This window comes from Danio aesculapii, chromosome 18 (genome assembly GCF_903798145.1).
Source record: "Danio aesculapii chromosome 18, fDanAes4.1, whole genome shotgun sequence".
NCBI classification, from domain to species: Eukaryota; Metazoa; Chordata; class Actinopteri; order Cypriniformes; family Danionidae; genus Danio; species Danio aesculapii.
Genome location: NC_079452.1, coordinates 12668388 through 12691371, shown reverse-complemented (window position 1 = coordinate 12691371; position 22984 = coordinate 12668388). Strand labels below are relative to the sequence as shown.

Sequence of the window (22984 nt, the reverse complement as noted above, 5' to 3'; positions counted from 1 at the left end):
ATTAAAATGTGCAATACTGTAAAATAATAATATGGTAATACAAGAACTAATGATACATATCACAACAATCATAATATATTCATTCCTTCATTTTCTTTTCGGCTTAGTCCCTTTATCAATCTGGGGTCACCACAGCGGAATGAACTTATCCAACACGTTTTTACGCAGCGGATGCCCTTCCAGCCGCAACCCATCTCTGGAAAACCAATCATAATATATAAATGTTTTATTTTTTATAAGATTAAAACATTCATAAAATATATTTTAATAAATATAAACAACAGTACATTCTCTACAACTCTAGCTATTATATTACAATAAGTTTCCCTAGTAAAAACTATATAGGTTTACAGTACAGTATCAGTTAAGGCTATGCTCAACCATTCATTAACATAGAGTTGTTTTAAATACTATAAAATAAATAATAATAGGCCTATAGTAGTCTATGGTTCAAAGGCACTACTATAAATTAGTATTTTTGTTCATGCTTGTTTGTACTATATTTTCTAATTGTTTTGGGTATCACTGCCATAACAGCAAATTTGCTAATTTATTCAACAGATAACAATTGTATTGAAGCTATAAAGTTTTTCAACATAGTTGTGTATCAAAATGTACTATTCTTCACATTAAAAAAATAGTAGGCTATAGTTACAAGAAAAGAAGAAAGTTACGAATGAGTGAAATATTAGCAATACATTTTAAATAAATTGTGTGTGAGTGTGTGTGTGTGTGCGTGCGTGCGTGCGTGCGTGTGTGTGTGTGTGTTGGCACTTTAAAGAGTTTATTTAAAAAGTTCTACATCTCAGTATTTTAAAACATCCAGCCAGGGGCCTGTTAACAGACAACTCCGACTGGAGGCCGATCTGCGTGTCTGCAGACCAGCCTATCTCAGCCATTTTGTTTCTACGCCTCTTCGCCATGGCGGAGATGGACGACGGTGATGAGCCAGGTTTAGGACACTCTCACAGCGGTTCTTCTGGGTCTAAATCAGGGGGCGACAAAATGTTCTCCCTGAAGAAGTGGAATGCGGTGGCCATGTGGAGCTGGGATGTGGAGTGTGACACCTGCGCTATTTGTCGCGTTCAAGTCATGGGTGAGTATGTTTTTTAGCTAACCGGCTAGCTGATAGCATTTCTATAATTCTCAGATAAGTAAACAGACCAAGAATGAAGGTAGATCAATTTGCCGATAACTGTTTTACACACTACCGAGTCGTTTTTAGCAAAGTAACACACTGCAGTCTACAGAGACAGAATTTGTAATCTAAATCGATTATGATATAAATGTTTACTTGAACATTGAAAAGTGCATGAAATACTGTTTAAACCGGACGACTAAATGCATTTATGCAAATAGAATCATAGAACAAACATTATATGTAATTAATAAATATTAAACTAACATTCAAATTCATATGACGTCTAAGATGCATCTTTGAAGAACCAGATACGTAGATATGTCCGATAATGTATGAATTGTGCAAATGCACATGTGAAGGGGAAAAAACATTAGTTTATGCTTAGTTTAACAGTTTATAGCAAAATGCAGATTATGTAGGCCGTTTACATTGTTTGGTCACAGTCAGACTGATTTCATATGATGTTATTAAGTCTAATTGTTTAGAAAATAAAAGGATTTTAACTCTTTAATTGCCAAGTTCACAAATGATGTCACTGATTTGCTGAAAAACACACACAATGACGTATTTTCAATATAAACAGTAGTTGTGGGCTGGATTTCTTTTTAACCTTTTATCAATCTGGGATATGTACACAATTAGTAACAACATTGGTTTTGATGCATTGTTAGATTTAATTTTTTTTCTCCCTAATTTACTGTTGGTGGCTGTTTTTGTCATTGACTTCCATTAGAACCACATTTGATGGTGCATAAATACACTTTTTTTTTTGTTTATTTACTCCATGTAGTTTTGAGAGCAGAATTGCACATATTTTGATTTTCTCAGACACACGAAGGTAAGTGCATAAAGGTCACTCACAGACACACGTACTGTACACACTTTAATTTGCTGTTATACTCCATATAAAATCCAAAAATTAAGGGCTGTCTAAAGGGTTAATGGTGCCAACTGATGATCAACAGTAAAAAATAACACATTTTACCTCTTCTCAACAGGGAAAACCACCAACAATCAAAAATGCATGATTATATGGTGTCATGGTTTTGTAATGAAAAAATGTGGTTATTATGGAAGTCAATGGGGCAAAAACAGCCACCAGCAGTAAAATAGAGAGAAAAAAATGAAAATGCATCAAATGCAATGTTGTTTCACATGTCCAAGACTTAGATAAAAGATTTTTAAAAATCTAGTCCACAATTACTTTTATATTGAAAATATGTCATTTTGTGTGTGTTTTTTCTTCCAAATCAGACACAGTTTTTATAAATTTGGCAATTAAAGAGTTAAATCCTGTAATTTGATCAGGACTGAGGTTGATTAACAGATTTATGCAAAAAATGTATGTGTATATATATATATATATATATATATATATATATATATATATATATATATATATATATATATATATATATATATATATATATATATATACACACACACAAAAGGGTAGAATATTTGGCCAGAGTGTATCGTTGAGGTTTTTTTTTTTTATTCAAAGCATTTTCTCAAAATAAGATTTGTCATCAAAAATAATTCTGATAGCTGAAACACAGAAAAAGATATGGCCAAATTAAGACACAATATCACCCCAGAGTGGATGAAAACATCCCCAACAGTACATACAGTAAGGGTTAAATCCAGTGTGAAGTTAAAACTGCATAAATCTTTTTATGAATAATTAAGATTTTGTAATATCTAGTCTAACCAAAATGTCAAATTATGATCTTGTAGGAAAAATGACTTTCCTCTGGTGGCATTTTTTTCTCTTTGACATTTAATACGTTAAATCCCACTCCTGCAAAATGGCATTTGTCAACCTTTGAGTCATCGGGGTAAAGTTGGTTTTATATTCGCATATTTGAACTTTCTCCATAATTTCGGAAAAGTATTCTTTGCAAATTCTAAATATTTAACTAATATTATTAGCCAATCACCATCAAAGTACAACATTGTTCACAGTCAATTAAATAGTTTAATGTTGTTTTGAAGTCATTTTACATGCCATTTCAGATCGAATATTCAAAGTAGCATAATAAATAATATAGAAACCATGTCAGAAGTTGTTACTGTTCAGAAATGAACATGCAAATATAAAACCAACTTTACCTCAATCTTTGAGTGTACGTTTAAGGCAGACTTGACAATAAATTTGACAAATGCTTCACTAGCTGCCTTCCAAATGTGCAAATGAAAAATTGTTTTAAAAAAATAAAGAATGTAGACATCACAATATAGAAGAAAATTTTTATCTGTTGCTATTTTATATTTATTTACAACTTCAGCTGAGTTTTAGTTTACTTCTAGCACAAAATATGAAGAAGCAGGTATGTTTTTGAATATCTTTTTCACTCCATTTCAGATGCATGCTTGAGGTGTCAAGCTGAAAACAAACAAGAAGACTGTGTTGGTAAGTTAAAATCTTTGTGTACAGTGTTTATTTTGCTAGCACACATTGTTATTTTTAGGTGAACAATTAATCAGTGCAAGTTAATCCACTGGGAGCAAAATGTTTGTTTTGGTAATCTTCAATAAAAGTGTGACCCTTTGCTTTCATGTTTGGAGTGACGGCCCTTCTTTGTTGACGTCAGTTTGACGGCTTCACCCACAAACGGTATTCTTAGCCACGCCCCTTTCACCATTAGTTTGCTATGAGGGAATGATGTGCAAAAAGAAAGCCCCACCCCCTACTTAATACTCCATTTCAGTTGTAAGTACATCAACATACTGAAATAAAAGTCTTCTGGTTCACGTGGACTTTTAACAGTAGCATCACTTCTGGCATACTAAGTACCAGCCTTAATTACATTAAGCCCCCAGTAGCAGATGGCATCACTGTCCACTGCCAGTACAGTTTGCTCTTCACTAATATTTCCTTAATCTTTATTTCTCTCAATAAAATAATAAAGAATAGCTGTTTGATGAGATTTCATGTTTTGAGGTCAGGCAAAAGTAAAACATGTTTATAATTCTTGTTATGGTGAATAAGCTGTCTTATGAACAGTGTGTGTGTGTGTGTGTGTGTGTGTGTGTGTGTGTGTGTGTGTGTGTGTGTGTTTTTAATAGATGGTTCAATTGATAACAGTCAGTTTTTGTACACTTGTAAGCACAATGTGTCTGCTCTGCTCCATACACCACAATTCGTACCAAACTGAACCGTGAGACCAGTGTAGGTTCATACCGCTAACTTTCAGTACCAATTACTAAAGTCAGTACTTTTGACAACATTTTGTCTATGCGTACCTCTACATCGCTTGGCTCTGTACATCATTCTTGAATAATTTTTTTTATTAATAGTAATATTAATAGTAGTATTAATAAAAATGCTTTTTATCATGAATTATTCCTTGCACTTAAATGGAAAATTCTGCCAAAAATAGAAATTCTGTCTTGTCATCATTTACTCACCCTTCACTTGTCACAAAACAAGTTAAAACTTTTTTTCTGTTAAACAAAAAAAGATAAAAATGTTGGAAACTGGTAACCATTGACTTCCATAATTGTTTTACCTACTATAGATGTCAGTGTTTTTGGTTTCCAATATTATTTAAAATATCCTCTTTTGTTTTCAAAAAAAGAAAATCACAAGAGTTTGGAACCATTTGAGGTTCAGTAAAGGGTGATCTCTTAAAAATGCTTGCACTTAGCAAACTAACAATATAAAAGAAACAAAAGGAATAAAATGTTGTTACTTTTTGTAGTTTAGAATTTTTTGTGGCCATTTGTAAAAAGTTAGAAGGTCACTGCTTTAGTCAGAAGCTCACAGTTCATGCAGAGTTGAAGGTTTGAAGTTTGTAACCATACTGGAGAGAAGCCAATACGCTTGAGCTAGTAGAGTTGAGTTGACCTTGTACAGTGCTTGCATATTATTCTGTTGTTTACCGCGTATGATAATTCATACTCAAAAGTAGAACTGATGTTCATTACATTACGATTAACTGGAACCGTTTTGAGTTGAACTTCTTGATTTTTTTTTTCTTTTTTTTTTTCCCCAGTTCTACATTTCTTCTTTTTTTTTTTTTTTTTTTTTTTTTTTTTTTTTTTCTTTTTTTATACTATGAAAAAAAAATCATCTCAAACTCAATTCTGTGTATCATCTCCTATGTGAGCTAAGTGCCTTGTTGGCACATGTCTTCTAGTAAATAATATACTTTTGCTCTTATCAGATGCTTTTTTTCCAAAGTGACTTACTGTACACTTATTAGGGTTAATCCAACTAAAGCAACCTGGGGTTAAGTACTATGTCCGATGACACAATCCGTAGTATTCATTTGCGTCATCAAATGCACCTTGCCACCACACTGGTTGGTTAGACAACTGATAAAATCAAAGGACAATTCTCACACTTGATATTTGCAGCAGATAGACACAATTAAAGTAAAATTAAGGTAAAATTAAATAATTGCTGAAATTATATATAAAACTTTCTTTTTTTTTTAGGATAAGCATTTATAAAATGTGTTGTGTGAACCTAAAACACTTCTTTAATTTTATTGAAGCTTAATTAAAAGAGTGTTGTATAAAGTTGTATTTATTTTTGTTCATAATGTAACACTCCACTTAAAAAAAAAAAAAAGAATAGAATTAAAAAAGAATAGAAAAAATCTCTTAGATTTACACAATTGAGTTTTACTATTTTTAAAAATCATTCAGCTGCTCTCCAGGTACGTCAGGACACTTTTATCTTAGCTTAGCATAAATCATTGATTCGGATTAGACCATTAGCATCACACTTAAAAAAGGCCAAAGAAGTGATACTTTTCCTATGTAAAGCTTAAATATTGTAATTACATCATGTACTAATACTAGGGCTGCACGATAGTTTTGGGTAGATAGTCCATCGCCGTTGGCCAAAAGACATCACGATGCTGAGCCGGCATTGCGATCCCCTGCCCCACCCCCGTAGCAGCAGCAACCCAATCGCGAAGAATACACACTTAGACCCCATTAAATCTTAGTTTTAAAATGGCATATTGTAACGAAAATGATCCACAGCCACATTATACAGCTGAAAACGCACATAACGTGACCACACACACACTGCGCTGCAGCATATGTGCGCATCTGAGCTCCAGCAGTCAGCGGGTGCTTTCAGCACAAATCCCCAGAGAGCAGTGCACGTCGGACAGTTTATCAAGGATGTACCGCTGGATTATGTCTCACTATAGTAGTTAAACATGATATTTAATTAATCTTGTCTCTATCTAATGACTCTTCGGTCTTTTGAAGCTATCAGGTAACATGTTACAGCGTCAGTACATTGCTTCAATCTTTCACTTTCACGCTTGTACTTAGTAATTTTAGCAAAAACCTCAGATACTGTGGGTGGGTTCCTGTTTGTTGTGCACCTATTTTACCAACCAAGTTTGTCGACGCCATTATAACAACACAGGTCACTCTGCCTATTCACACCAGAGTCCCATGGAAAAAGCGATTGACAGGTGGTAATTTGTGTGTAACTTTATTGATTTATGGTTTGGTTATGGGTAAAACAAAGACTATGTGGGTCAGGGAGTTGAAACTGTAGGCTACAAATAATTAATTTGTTATTAATTAATTAATTATTCATAAATAGTTAATTCACCACCGCCTATGACGATGATGCCATCGTCCATCACGATGTTTCACATTAGACATTGTAAGATGCCTAATTGGTCGACGTCACCCAAAATGAAAATGACTATGTATCATTTTTCTTCCATAAATATTGTGATTATGAATACAATTTCACAGGATGGTCTGTCTGACAGTTTTCCGGGGAGTCTAACTGTATTCAGGTACAGAAATTAAACAATCACAATGCAAAAAAAAAGCTTTTCTTTGTCTTGTTTCAAGTCCAAAAATCTAAAAACTCATATCAAACAAGAATATTGTTTTGTTTTCACCTTCAGTAGAAATGTCAAGTTTTCCCCTAAAACAAGCAACATTATATGCCAATGGGGTACGTAAAATAATCTAATTTTTGCTTTGAAATGTTGATATTGCTACTTGAAACGACAAAATTCTAAGTAAACCACATGCAAATGATAAACTTTTACTCTATAATGGTTAAACCTAGCAGTGACTCTACAAATCACATGTGTTCTGTGGCCCCTGATCAGCTATAATTCTGACTCAACATTGCATATCCTGCGATGTGACTATGGTGGATGCACTCATTGTGATATCGATGCTGAAACAATACAATGTGCAGCCCTAACTAAGACTAATGAAAAATGAATAGGTGCTATTTTCTATGTCGATATATGTCTAGGAACTATCATTCTGGCATAATAATCAAAAAATACTTTTCATTTTCCGACGGCCTTTGCACACGATGTAACAAAGTCAAGCTTTAAATAGGACAATTATTAAAACTCTGTTTTTCAAGAGTCGTCAAATGTGCTTATTTTAATTTTAGAAGTAAATTTTTGTTAAATGGTTTTAATTCATTCCGTTAATATTGTCATAATAGTGTCCTCAAATTTATCTCCTACGTAACAGCAAATGAAGCCGATATTATGGAAATAAACAAGCTACTTAATTCACAAGACGCATAAATACTACTCAGAAAAAAAAAATTGCCCTCACATCAATACAACCCACTATTTCTCTCTTCTGTGGAACAAAAATTATTATTATAATATATATATTTTTACCTCCATTACCAGGGTGTCCGCGGGGTCTTACGAAGTATTAAAAGTTGATAAATCTATTATGAGAAAATAAAGGCCCTTAAAAGGTATTAAAAATCTTAATGGTGTTTTTACAAGGTCTTAAATTTTGCTTAAGTGCAAAGTGTGTGGGCAAGCTTCTCCGTCCGGGTGATTTCACGTAATTGGCGACAAATGCGGGAAAATGATGTGACGCTCTCCAGATGTAGCGAAACCATAGAGCGAAACAGACTGCAAAATGGGCAAATGTAAGTTTGCGTACTCCTGGTTGGAGGAAGACGAGTTTTAACAGTGGCTGAAGCCTGTTGCTGAAAACAGCGGCGTAATTCATTCTTTCAAGCTTTGTTTCCTCCAAGCTTATCCGAGTTCTGTTGCATGGTTGTGCTCGATTGATTCATTTAACTACAACTGTTTATTAAGTTAAAGGTTTGATACTGATTAGAACTTGGTGGCGATGAGGTCTTAAAATATTCTGAGACGGTCTTTATAAAGTCTTAAAAGGGTATTGAAATTACCTTTAGGACTCCTGCATATACCCTGATTACAGTCTTTTATTGTGTCTTTCTCTCAGTGGTGTGGGGCGAGTGCAACCACTCCTTCCACAACTGCTGCATGTCCCTCTGGGTGAAGCAGAACAATAGATGCCCACTATGCCAACAGGACTGGGTGGTACAGAGGATCGGCAAGTGAAGATTCAAGCTTTGTTACCCACTTTTCATCCGTCCACTTTGGCACCACTCCACTTAGGGAGACCAGACTGACTTCAGAGCCTCTCCAGGTGCTGAGTGTGTAAGAAAACCTCTGTGTGTGCATGTATGATACTGTTCAAGTAAAACCATGGAGGCAGAAATCCAGGACTTCATCCCTCTGTCACCTCATACAGCATTAAGAAGAGCTCCGGGAAGATTCACTTGAGTGTGTGCTTTGTTCTAACTGTGAGTGTGTGTTTTAATTATGTTAGAAATAAATAAATAAAAATGATGTTTATAGGAGTGTGTTACTGGTGATTTTTAAAAATCATTTTCTTATTATGCTTGTTTTAAATTAATTATTTATTACAACTATTCAAATGGCTTTAAAAAGACCTCCATTGATGGGGCAGTAGTAAGGATATTATGTCTTCATAAAATTTTTTTGCAAGTATGCATATTTTATAAATGCAAAGTACAAATTTTATCTGTTAAAATATTTTACAGCACAAAACTAGAAAGGAAAAATATATGTAAATTTATAAATATAACAAATCTAAATTTTCCTTTGTGGCTTGTGTTGAGAGCTAAGACCTCTCTGACAAAGCATTTCATAAGTCTTCCTCCGGTACCCTGCTTATTTCTCCATCCTCCGCTAATTCCAGTGAAACAATTAGCTCAGCATTTGAGAGCTTGCGATTAGTCCATAAGAACAATTTCACAATCAAAGTTTTAGTTACTTGATTCTGATGCAGTCTTTTCAGTCAACAGCAATGAAATAAATTTATATTAATACTCCCCCTGTTGTATTTCTCATCATGGGCTTTTGTTCTAGAGAGCATAATTAAGAGTATTAAATATGTTCAGTGCTCAGCATGTATGAGTACCAATTAATATTTTTAATAGGAAGCTGTACAATATTATATTTGTGTATATACATTAGATTAGTGAGTACTGAAGCCTAAGCTAAGCTTTATCAGTACTGAGCTTGTCTAACAGAATAATTTATGATAATGGTCCAAAAACTAGAACACCCAAATTTATGTTATAGAAAAAATATTAAATACAATTTTTTAAAAAATCAAGAGAAGCAAAAATATAGAAAAAAAATTGTTGAAATTTTGTAGGTAGTATTTTTATTATTTTAATTTTTTTTGCTATATTTTGCTTGAATTGTATTATCTTTCAATTTCTAAATATAATTATTAAAATGATATTTTAGTCACCAAACATATCTGTTCAATAAATCTGTTTTGCCTAAATGCACCAAAATACATTGCCTATATTCACTTAGCAATAAATAAAAATATTCATTTTCAAAATGGAGAGTACTTAATTATACTGAGCTCTGTATTTTGGTGGTTGACATGAGGTTTAAAACATTGAGACTTAACAGAAATGTGTCATATATATTCACGATAAATTCACTAAGAATTACAGCCCAGCAACATTAGGTGCCTTGTAGATTGTATTTGAAATCATGTATATTCATATATGTTAGATACTTTTTGGCTGCCACATGATCTTACCAATTAAAACATTAATGAATAAAATGGTAGTGTAGTACAGACAGGCACAAACTATATTAGGCTACTCTACAAACACATTTCACAAAACTGAATTCTAGCTAAACAATTTATTTCTAATTTGTAAAAAGAGAAAAAAAGGTTAACTCTTAACACAATAAATAGATCTGGGCTGCATCTGTAACTACATACTACTCAGTAAGTATTGAATTTGAATGTAAATGTACTACTCGACCGTTAGAAAAGTACATTCTATACAGTATGAATGTGAGCAGTTTGAAGGAAACTTGGTCATACTACATCCACCATTTTGTCATGATCACATGACCTACCCATGCCAGTTGCGTTGCTTTACTCGCATTCTTGAATTATCTCGCAGTGCATCATGGGATAGGGTAGTGTGCATCGGATGCGCACTTCAGAATTTCGCCGAACTAGTAGGTCATCCGGGTACTTCTTGAATACTGTTTTTTGAATTCTATGAATTTGGACATACTATTTGGCTTGACTACTGTTATTAGTGTACTATAAATATGGAAATATGCAATTTCGGATGCAGCCCTGGTCATTTATATGTGTTTCTCAACCATGTTCCTGGAGGGCCACCAACACTGCATGTTTTAGATGTCTCCTATGTCTCTCCTAATGAGCTGATGATCTGAATCAGGTGCGTTTGGTTAAGGAGACATGGAAAATGTGCAGAGCTGGTGGTCCTCCAGGAATGTATTTGAGAAACACTGAACACTAAACCATTACAGTAGTAGGATGGCAGCTGTGTATTGAACAATCGCCAGCATAAATTCTTAACTGGGTTAAAAGTGGCCAAGTTAACATTTTACTGTAATTTATACATCTAATATAGGTTTATTCTCAAACACTTGTCCTTCATTGTGCTCATATAATGAGCTCTAATACTCTGTAATTCTTGGGAATCTCAGAATACTGAAAGCAATACAATCTACCGGCTTACAGTATATCAGCATTTGGGGAATTAAAATGTAATTTGAGGTGGCACATAAAGGTTATAACACTAAGCGCTGTACTGAATAGCTGATTGCAATGTGAGATGTTTTACAATGTAAAAACATTTTCTTTTGAGAGCTTAAGTTAAGAGTAAAGGACTGAGCACTAAGAAGCAACAATTGCATTGTCTGCCTCTTAGCATTGTGGCTAAACATAGTCCAAAGCCTCTTAGGTTCCTTTCCTTGAGCAGTATCCATGAATTAGCATACAAAGACACTTAAGAGAAAATCCCTTTTAAGGTTTTTAATTCTGACTGAGCAATTACGTGAGTGGCACACCGAAGACTTGGCACCAAAGCCTCGTTGTTCCTGATCATATCAGAACGTGCCACTGTGCCGCTGCCTACATTTCAGACCGTCTTCATTTTAACCCAGAGCGTCATATAGTTGATTCTTCACCTCACCACAGCCATGAGTGACATGGGTGGACTGAAGAACCTGGTGGCCAACACGGACTACCTGAAAGCGCAGAGTCTAGACGAGAAGGAGATCAAGAAACGAAGATGTAGCCTAGGTCTTCCTCATCTTGGGAACTGTACAGATGTGCGTGCATCCGTTTCCAAGGGCTTTGAGGACATTTGTGAGCAGCAGCCCATCGGGAGAGCATGTTTCCGACAGTTCCTTTCAGTCTCCAGTCCAGAGTACCTGCCTGCTGCAGAGTTTCTGGATGAGTTGAATTGCTGGGATTTGGCTGAATCAGAAGCTAAAGAAGAAGCTAGACTGAATATCATTAACAAATTCTGCAAAGCAGACTCCAAATGTTTCCTGGCTTTTCTGACAGAGGATGTCGCAGAGAAATGCAAAGCTGTCTCTGAGAAGGACTTTGAGGAGGTGATGATGGGACAAGTGAAAGAAGCCACGCAAAAGTTCCTTAGAGGACAACCTTTTGAGGAGTATCAGACCAGCCCATTCTTTGACAGGTTTGTGCAGTGGAAGAAGTTTGAGAAGCAGCCCATCACTGAGAAATACTTCTATGAGTTTAGGACTTTGGGGAAAGGAGGATTTGGAGAGGTGAGTGTTTGCTCTCTTACAACTTGCAAATGAATACAATATTTTAGTAGTTGTCCATCTTATATGCAAAGTCCTGCTTGGTACAGTAGCTTGTATGATTGGATATGAATTAGGTCTGAATTGGTTAATTATATTTACATTCATGCCTTTTGGATTGTACGTTTGAAAATATTTATTAAATTGGATTAGACCCTTAGTATCTCACTCAAAAATGACCAAAGAGTTTCGATAATTTTCCTACTTAAAGCTTTGACTTTTCTGTAGTTACATGTACTAGGACTGACGTAAAATGAAAGGTTGCTTATTTCAGGCTGTGATAGCAAGGAACTATGCTCTCATTTCGATGTAATAATCAAGGAACATGGCTGCAACAGGTGCGATGACATTGCCTGGTGCCTCAAAATCAGTTGTAACCAACATGGTCTTGCATGTCTTGCAATCATGGAGACATTTGTGAGGGAAATTTTAGAACATAATTACTTTGGTGCTGATTCTGAAGTATATTCATTTTAACTGGATTTTACAGAAGTAAATAATATTACTTTACCTGTTGCAGCTATGCTACAACAGCAAAGTTTCTTGCATATTGTGCCAGATTAAGAGTATAGTCCCTAGTCATATTAGCCTGAAAATAACATTTAATTTTGTGTATGATGGAACTTGCCAAGAGTTATGCTTTAAATAGGAAAATTTGCTAACCTCTGTAGTCTTGTGAAAGGAGAGTTGTAAAATCAGCCTTTTTTCAAAAACTAAATACTGTTACTTTAAAGTCTGACTGACTATAAGTTTCATTTTTAAAGGCTCATTAGTCAGCATTATACAGTTTCGACCATGTGATATCAACAGAAAAGATAAATGAAAGCAATTCAGAATAAGACCAAGAATGTGCATTAGGAAAGTATGAATGTGCATTAGGAAAGCTACCTACACAATAAAATCTGCTAAGCAAATCATGGCTTGATTTCCCCAGAAGTGTACTGTGATAGCAGTGACACTGTCATTCATGTTTTGTTTTGTTTTTTTTGTTTTTCATTTCAATAAACCAACAGCTTCTAGCTCGGTCTGTTATTTGAGTTTATGGTAGGGGTGTCCAAAATGTGTCCTGCAGACCTTTCTGGAACTTTCTAGTAAGGGTTTGATTAGCTGGTTTGGGTGTTTTTATTTAGGGTAGAAACTCAAATATGCAGGACTTTACCAGGATTTCCGTCTCCCTGTTAATTCACATTTTGAAGTACACATGAGAAAAGAGAGATAGAAATACCAATTAATTAAAAAAATCTTACCTCAGTAAGTTTTTAATGCTCGTTTGAGGTTGTTTTTGGCAGGTTTGATGTGCAAATAATGCATTTGCTGAATAAACTGACATTTAGTAAAAGATTTCTAGGTACTTTTTAAAATATAAAAACTGGTAATTTTTTTTAAAAAGTCTGGTACACAGCTCAGACATCCTCTGGAACAGGGGTAGGCAAGTTCAATTCTGGTGGGCCACAGTCCTGCAGAGTTTTTCTTCTAATCCTAATCAAACACCTAAACAAGCTAATCGAGGTCTGAGTACTACTGGAGCACTAGGGGCAGGTGGATTTATTGTTTATTCAAGGCTGGATGCAAGGCTGTTGGCTTTCCAGAACTGAGTCTGCCAACCCCTATTTTTGGTTGAAGAATAGATAGATCTGAATAGTATTTCAAGTGTCAATTTTCACTGGTAACTAGAAACTGTAATAGTGCCCTTTTGAACTCCGTTCTGTACAGGTATGTGGTGTTCAGGTCAAAACCACAGGTCAGATGTATGCCTGCAAGAAACTAGACAAAAAGCGTCTGAAGAAAAAAAGTGGGGAAAAGATGGCTCTACTGGAAAAAAGAATCTTGGAGATGGTGAACAGCCTGTTTATTGTAAACCTGGCTTATGCGTTTGACACAAAGACCCACCTGTGTCTGGTCATGACTCTGATGAGCGGAGGGGATCTGAAGTACCACATCTTCCATGTTGGGGAGGTTGGCATTGAGATGGAGCGCATCATTCACTACACGGCACAGATCACCAGCGGTATCTTACACCTACATTCCATGGACATTGTGTATCGGGACATGAAGCCAGAGAATGTCCTATTAGACTGTCAAGGCCAGTGCAGGTTGTCAGACCTTGGTCTAGCTGTGGAGCTACCCAATGGGAAAACCACTACTCAAAAGGTAAGGAAAGAAAGATAAGCTTTTGTGAAGACACAACTGTCTCCTGGGATATGTCCTGTGTAACGTTTTTGGGGTGTTGAAAATTAGTAGTTAGCTAAACCAAATGTTTGAAGTCTAAAATATGCAAAATATATTTGCCATCACTTGAGATGAACACTCACTCACTTTTCTTCAGCTTAGTTCCTGATTTATCAGGGGTCACCACAGCGGAATGAACCACCAATTACACTGGCATATGTTTTATGCCCCAGATGCCCTTTCTGCCCCAACCAAGCACTGAGAGTACACTAACTCATGAACCCCCAGAGCTGAGAAACACCCACACACACTATTGCTGATTTACATTTAGCAGATGCTTTTAGCCAAAGGGCACACCTAAGGCAGTGGGCTGCCCAGCGAGCAGTGGGGGTTCGGTATCTTGCTCAAGAGAATCACCTCATCCATGGTATTGAGGTGGATATTCATTCCACCAACAATCTCTGCTGGTACCAGGACTCGAACCTATGACCTTTGGATCCCAAGTCCAACTCTCTAACCATTTTTTTTTGTTTGTTTTTTATCCAATTCACCTGTACTGCATGTCTTTGGACTCAGTAATGCTGGACTAATAAAACTGGAGCACCTGGTAAAATTCCAACACAGTGGGAACATGCAAGCTTCACACAGAAACACATAGTCAGGACACGAACCTTCTTGCTTCGAGGTCACAGTGCTAACCACTGCTGAACACATGAGCACAGAAAGATCCCATTGTTACCTATAATCATAAATGCATGATGACAATTTTGCAAAGTACTTTTAAAAATGAACCGTAAGTTAGCAGTATCCTACCCTGCTCCTAAGAGTACAGTACCTTCATCCAGACTTTAGTTCCAAACCTGCATTTATATACATCCCTAGCACTTTTAAGTAACCTTGAACCCTTTGATTAGCTGGTTCAAGGTATGTTTAATTTGAATTGAACTCACTGTCGCTCTCCCAGAGGTGAGTTTCCAGCCCTGTTTCTAGAGTCTTATGTGACCTATTTAGTTCCAAGTGGGATTTGAATTAGCATTAACTGGCATGAAAGTCATGCACAGGTAACGACCTGCATACAGAGCAATATGGATAGCCCTCAAAATGAACAAAGTTTGCAAAGATGATTTTCCCTCAGTAGTAGTTATTGTGCAGAAAATAAGTATACTTTCCTTTACAAACTAAATGCCGCACACAGGATTACTGAAGAAAAGGAAAAAAAAAAACAGAGCAACAGAGTACATTACCCTCACATATATGCAGGGGCTCGTGTCTAATGCAACCTATGCAACAACATAAAAAAAAGGGTGCATGCTCATAAAGGTGCCATACACCTTACTCGTTACACACACTAAAAAGAACACTGAAGCTGGAAGCCTGTAGCTTCCTTTGCTAGCATGTCTGCTGAGAGGTCAGGTAAGTAATATTTACCATTACTGATCTTACCAATCTCCATTACATCATTACATCAATTTTTGGATGTTCTCCACATTTGACCCAACTATGGATTTATTTGTAACAAACATAAAACATTCACATTTATTCATTTAGCATGCAAATTTATCCAAAACAACTTACAAACGAGAAGATAAATCAAGAAGGGTTATCACAAACACTGCATTCAGCATCACAATTTCGTTACACATTAGGTATGGAACTTTCCAGAGAAACTTTGTATAGAGAACTGCGTGGGGGAGGTAGCGTATGCACATTTTCACTCCCGTTTTGTTTGTTAGACACATTTATAAATGAGGCCCCTGATTAACCTTATCAGGTTTTTATTTGTTTAACAGCGGTATTCATGGCCTCATGGGATAGTAAAATGTCCTTCGATTGTGCACTTCAATATCCTGGCCAAAAAAGTGGGTTATACAAGTACAAGAGAAGATTAAAGGCAATTCGTTAAAAAGCCATCAATATTTGTGATGTACAATTCATTGAATATTTTCTCATGATTATTATAATTTTGCTCATGCTCTATTCTCATACTATATTTTAAGGAATGGCATATTCAGATGCAACTGTAGAGGTAATGTGCCTTCTGGAAGAGGGTTGAGAAACACTGGCCAAGGGTAAGTTTGTAACTAGTCTAGGAAATTTTGTATTGATATAATACCTCAGGGTGGTTCATTCCACTGTGGCGACCCCTAATAAATCAGGGACTGAGCCAAAGGAAAGACATTGAGTGAAGTACATCAGTTTAGTATACCTTAATGTAATTAAAATAATAAATAACTCCTCAAATTCAGCCATATATCTTCCAAAAGTTCGTCCTATAGTGTTACAAGAATGCTGGAGCCTATATCCCAGACTAACCCATACCTGAAAATTTTCCCATTTTTCCCAGGAGTCTCCCATGTTTTACACACATCTCCCGTCACCCTCCCGTTTAGCTATTTCTCCCAGAAATCTTCTGTAATTCGTATGATACCTGATTGGCTACAGTTGCAAACCACCTACAACAGGGGTGTCAAACTCTGCCAACCCTGGTTCAACACATTTAGCTGCGGTCACACTGGGCTTTTCCTCCCATAGACTTCCATTCATATGCACACGAATGCGTCAGACCGGAAGCGCAAGGTCATGCATCAAGTTTTGCATGTTGCTGCAGTGCAAAGTTCAAGCTTGGTGAACTCTGACCTGCAAAATCGCATCATTTGACTGCGTGAGACCAATCGAGGATCAAAACATGACCTCTCTGGACAGAAATTTAAAACATGGAGCAATCGCTCGCTTTTTTAAATGTCTAATCATCTTGTTTAATCCCGCCCCTTTTCGCAGCGCCACACGACAGAATTTCGCACACACAAACTCTGGTGTGACCACAGCCTTTGCCTGTAGGTTTCAAGCAAGCCTGAAGGATTCAAATAGTTTGATCAGGTGTTTTTAATTAGGGTTGGAACTTAACTGTGCAGAGTTGCGGCCCTCAAGTTTGACACCTGTGCCCTACAATCACTAACCACCCCCAGCAGACAAATGTTGGCAGGTATGCCTTCACCAGAGAAACACAGCAGGACACATCGTAATACATATAATAAAATCGGTCAATTTAATTGCCAATGCTGTATTCATATACGTTTTGGAGACAGATAACACTGTTTTCTCATTAGAATAACTCTAATTAGAAGGAAAATTCAAAGCTAGAGGCACCACAAAACCTTGAATAACCCCTTACTGGTGATAATCTTGGTATTACCCAAAGCTGGAATTGATTTGATTTGGCACAGCACGGCCTAGTTTAAAAGAGCATTTGGCCTCCAAGGGTTACTGTTTACATAGGAAAGGACTTTCAGTGTATTTAAATTTAATTTTAGAAAGTATGAAAAGGCCATAGAGTCTGTACCATGATATAAACATAAAATATGATTTAAAATGTTTTTTCAGGTGGCTTCAAGAAGGACGAATGATTTTCTTCATAACCCCTCTTGTTGTCTTTTCCAACATAGGCTGGCACCAAGGGGTACATGGCGCCAGAGATCCTGAAGCAGGAACCGTATCGTACCTCAGTAGACTGGTGGGCTTTAGGCTGTAGCATCTATGAGATGGTGGCCGGTCGCGTCCCCTATAGAGACCACAAAGAAAAGGTTGCCAAAGAAGAGTTGTTACGAAGAACTCTAGAAGATGAGGTCAAATTTGAACACCAAAATTTTGATGCTCCCTCAAAGGACATTATCAGTCTTTTTCTGAAGAGAAACATTGAGGACCGCCTTGGCAGCAAGTAAGTGTTTCTGTATTTCATGGCAGGAAGATACACTGTTTCCACTCTAGGTCATTATTAGGACATGGTCAGTCCAACTCTGCCCTCTGTGTGCCAATATAAGAGCAGAATCTACTCTGTCAGCAAAATTATACCAGCAAATGGAAGCAACAGGCTGTGTCTGTCAGCACTGGCAGTGGGTTTGGAGCCTCAGCAATGGGTTTGGATGGAGAAAAGCATGAACGTTAAAAGATAATAGCTTTGGATCTTTCATGTTGTGGGTGAAGACACCAAATGATTCAATACCAGCTTCATTGCTTGTAGGTTTATATTACATATTAAGACACAATACTGTTCCCAAAGTTGCTGATACTATTTCAAATGCAGCAAAGTTCCTGTTAAAGGAACAGTTTCACCCAGAAGTAAAATTATTATGTTATTTACTTACCCTTGCGTCGATCCAAACCTACACAGTTCATTTTTCCATGGCAGCTAGAGGAAAATGTTTTATGAATCTATAGACAGTTTCTGTCATATTAAAAATGACCCAAAAAACTCCACAATTCATCAGAATCACTGGAAAACACCTCCTTTAAGTACTTTTTAGGAAGCTGACATTAAGTTATAATTCACTGACAATCTGCAGCTCTAAAATCAAATATGGCATTTGACACGTGTCACATCAAGTTCAGTGCTTCCCACAGGTTTGAAATTTACTTGCGGTGGTAGCCGAATTGTTAACTATATGTGACAAACAAAACATTATTTTTTTTAACAATAATTTCATTTATTATGAAACTGTTATACACTTTCTTTTCAACAGGTTAAAGTAAAAAAAAAAAGACATCCACAATTTCTTTTATGCTATTCAGGAGCCATCCCACTGACTGGTAAAATCTGCTTCTCTTTCTTTTAAGTTCAAAGCAAACTTGAACTTTTTAGACATGTATATAAAAAAGCCTGTAATATATTAACATCATCAAGTTAATAAAATACAAATTTAAGAAAGCGAAAGCAAAAGTTAATTCCTGGAATTCGAATTTATGAGATTTAGAACCTGAGCCGGACAAAAAAAAATTAAGTCCCAAAAAGGTGCATCTCTGTGGGTCTGCATTGGAGCGTTGGAGTGTTGACAAGTCTCGTGCACACATAATGAAACAGGTTTTCCCAACACAATCTCATGGCAATTCGTAACTTTTTGATTTAGTGGCTAATTTGTATGAATTCGTACGATCTAATTCGTACATTTTCGAACGATTTGCTCATTCCCCAGTGACGGTTGGGTTTAGGGGTGGGGTTAGGTGCCACGCCTCCTTTTTAAAATCGTACAATTTTGTACGACTGGACTCGTACCAATTAGCCACTAAACTGACAAAACGTAAAATACTTACGTTTTCTCGTGAGATCAGGCTGGTTTTCCTCTACTTAATCTATCGCTGATGTTTGGTTATTGGTTGGATACAAAAAATTGTAAAGGATGTTAATAACAGTAAAAAAATTTGTCACTAAATATACTTATGCGGCCATTAATACCGAGGCGCCCAAGTACAGTCAATGTGTGGGAAGCACTGAAGTTTGATATCAATGATGTTTGGTCAATGTCTGTAAAAAAAAAACGTTTTATTTATAGGTTGTGACAGAAGGGAAGATGATTTTCAATATATAATTGCTTTGTTCTGTTTATCTGTTCTAAAGCTGGATTTATACTTTTGCCTGGCGCCCCATCGCGCACCTTCGCTGACTGTGCACAGATAACAAGAGAAGTAGAAAGTTTCCGGAATTACTTCATATCATTAATATCATTCAATATTTTTAAACTAATTATTTTCATAGTTTTTTAAAATTATTTTAATGATTATAAAGATTTTTATGACCATTTTAGATTTTTTTAATTAAACTTTGATGCATCACTTGCTTTTGTTCATATCTTGGACAGTTTTACCTATTAAAGTTCATTAAAATATTAATGACGACAGAACATGGGTTGCTCTTCAAATATATTTTTATTATTATGTATTAAAATACAGATTTTTATTTTATTTAATTTTTTTTTAGATTTAGGCCACTCCACAATTCACACATTACTGTCTGGATAGTTTCTGTCCTCTACTTATATGCTAAAAAGGCAATAATGGTCCAACATTCCTGACCATTATCACCAGTAAAGCCTAGAAAAACAGGGCATTCGTTTATTGTAAAGCGATAGGTTCAAATATTCCTTCCCAGTTAACAAAGAAATAATTTGTTGCTTAATTATTTTGTAACTCTTAAATTGTTTTAAATTCAAAATTGTAATGCATACATCAGTGTTAAACCCATGACTGGTGGAAAAACACATTTCTGTAATTGTGTACATTGTGTACATCACCACTTTTGCTATGGCCTCTTTTGGCTTTAACAAACTTATCCCTCAGGTTTTTTTTTTCAAACTTTTTAACAAAAACTTTTCTCCTTTCCCACGGCTGTTGCAATTTCTAGCCAAGAATTATTGATCATCTGGTTATCTCTCTTATCACGGATCATAAAGATGTCTGTACAGTCTTACCTGTTTCAGACAAAATCTCTTTAAAGGGATTCATATTCAACCCAAATAAAACGCAGCGCCGCGCGAACTGTTCGCTCGAGTCTTTAAAAAAATCATGTGCTCCGCTGGCCGAAATCATGTCACACGCACCTAAAGCGAACCTCCGCAAAGACAGCGATGACGTCACATTCGCTGTGCGCACTCAAGCGAACTAGCAGATGCCTCGAGTATAAACCAGGCTTAACAGGCCCGTATACTACAGCATTCCCAAGAGAATGATGGTAATTTGTAACTTTTTGGCAATTTGTATGGCAATTTGTAACTAATTCGCATCTCATTTGTAGATTTTAGTACACTTAGCTCACGTTAAATTATATGAATTTGGCACTTTTCTGACAAATACATAAAATAGTTTCCTTCGTGCGATTGAGATGTTTATATAATTATTAATTTTCCTTCAGCTGTCACTTTTTTCATCAGAGGTCGCCACAGTGGAATGAACCGCCAACTTATCCAGCATATGTTTTACACAGCAGATGCTCTTCCAGCTGCAACCCAGTACTGGAAACATCCATACACACTCATCCACACACATACACTACGGCCAATTTAGTTTATTCAATTCACCTATAGTGCATGTCTTTGGACTGTGGGGGAAATCAGAGCACCCAGAGGAAACCCACTTCAACACGTTGATGTTTAAATATCAAGTCATAATTTCAACTTAGTTAAATGACATTTTGAAATGATGATGGTTTACTCATAATTATGACTGTTATAATTACATAAATTAGACAAAATAATTCATAATTGAGTTTCAAAATTTTAAAGCCAGAATTGTAACTTTACAATTTGAGGCTTCACATAATTGAAATTTTAAAAGTTATAAAAATAAGTTGAAGTACTTATCATATAATTTTATTCAATATATTTTATATAAATATATGAAGAGTTCAGATACAAAAACCTCTAAGTGCCGTCTGAAATTTTCTTCCAAAATGAGCATTTTTTTTTTCTCAGCCTCCAATATTTTGGTTCAGTTATTTAACTTTTAAAGCAATGCAAAAAACCTATTTTTTGCCATAAAAGTGAATTTACTGAACAGAAGCTTGAGAAAAATGCTCATTTTAGTAGAAAATTTCAGACAGCATTTAGAGGTTTTTGCATCTGAACTCATATATTCATATTATATAATTCGTATATTATATAAATATAATTTTTCCTAATTCATCATTTCTGTTCTAGTTTGTACGATTATGAACAATGTCTTAAACTTTGCATTACTATTTGCTTGTTTTTGATCAGTCTTTGTTGTACTTCGCCTTTGTTTATCGCTTTGGATTTAAAACATCTACTAAATAAATAAATGTACATTTTTAAAACATTTTCCAGAATATTCCTACATTGGAAAAAAAGACATGTTGAAAGCATTTCAGTATTGTACATCTTTAGACGTAAATTGCATGATTTAATGTCTGATCTTTTTAGAATGTAAAAGTAAAATCTGTGATTTCATAATTTGATAATCATGCTATATGCTTTAACCAGACATATACAGTTAAAGTCAGAATAATTAGTCATCCTAAATTATTAGCCCCCTGTATATTTTTTCACCCAATTTCTGTTTAACGGATTTTTTTTCAACACATTTGTAAACGTAATAGTTTTAAGAACTATTTTCTACTGACTTATTTAATCTTGATCTTTTATCCATGATGACAGCGCATAATATTTTACTAGTTCTCTTTTAAGGTACTAGTATTCAGGGAAAAGTGAAATTTCAAGGCTTAACTGGGTTAATTAGGCAACTTGGATAATTAGGCAAATCATTGTATAACAACTGTTTGTTCTGTAGCCAATTGGGAAAAAGAAAATATTGCTTAAGTAGTACATAATATGGCTAGTAATATTGGAAAAATTGTCAAAGAATTGATTGACATAATTATTTTAAAAAATTGAAAACCTGCTTGTTTTTCTAGTCGAAATAAAACAAATAAGACTTTCCCTAAAAGAAAAAAAAGGATCGGAAATACTGTGAACAATGCTTTGTTAAACATCATTTAGGAAATTTTTAAAAAAGAAATAAAATCAACTGTAGACTTCAACTGTACATCCATAATAATGCCTGACTGTTTTGTTTGTGAATTTATTATTATTATTATTATTATTTTGCTCACAGTGATGACCCTCGAAAACATGAGTTCTTCAAATCCATCAACTTCCCTCGACTGGAAGCTGGGCTCATTCCACCTCCATGGGAGCCCAAACCTAACGTTGTGTATGCTAAGGACGCAGGTGACATCCGGGAGTTCTCTGACGTGAAGGGGGTGAAATTTGATGCCGATGACGAAAAGTTTTTTAAGGAATTCAGCACAGGGGCAGTGCCGATTCCATGGCAGCAGGAGATGATCGACAGCGGACTCTTTGATGAGCTCAGTGACCCAAACAGGAAGGAATCGGCAGCGGGACTGGACGATGAGGAGCAGCAAAAATCCAAATCTTGCACTCTTCTCTGA

The 22984-nt window shown here is 35.7% G+C and overlaps 2 protein-coding genes across 6 annotated transcripts; both read left to right on the top strand.

Moving 5' to 3' along the window:
* Window positions 1–746: 746 nt before the first annotated feature.
* On the top strand, window positions 747–8784 carry rnf7 (ring finger protein 7). Its single transcript, XM_056478715.1, has 3 exons — window positions 747–1096; window positions 3507–3554; window positions 8369–8784. The coding sequence occupies exons 1-3, from the start codon at window positions 922–924 to the stop codon at window positions 8485–8487; spliced, it is 342 nt and encodes a 113-aa protein (XP_056334690.1). The 5' UTR covers window positions 747–921; the 3' UTR covers window positions 8488–8784.
* Window positions 8785–11445: 2661 nt separating this feature from the next.
* On the top strand, window positions 11446–22984 carry LOC130245771 (rhodopsin kinase grk7-b). 5 transcript variants are annotated; one of them, XM_056478536.1, is made up of 5 exons: window positions 11446–12045; window positions 13795–14232; window positions 17694–17965; window positions 20180–20188; window positions 22648–22984. In XM_056478536.1, exons 1-5 carry the CDS (start codon window positions 11446–11448, stop codon window positions 22982–22984), a joined length of 1656 nt encoding a protein of 551 aa, XP_056334511.1. The 5 variants fall into 5 exon arrangements, with proteins under 5 accessions (XP_056334511.1, XP_056334512.1, XP_056334509.1 ...); XM_056478537.1 differs by lacking the exon at window positions 20180–20188 and adding an exon at window positions 19712–19714; XM_056478534.1 differs by lacking the exon at window positions 20180–20188 and adding an exon at window positions 19234–19245.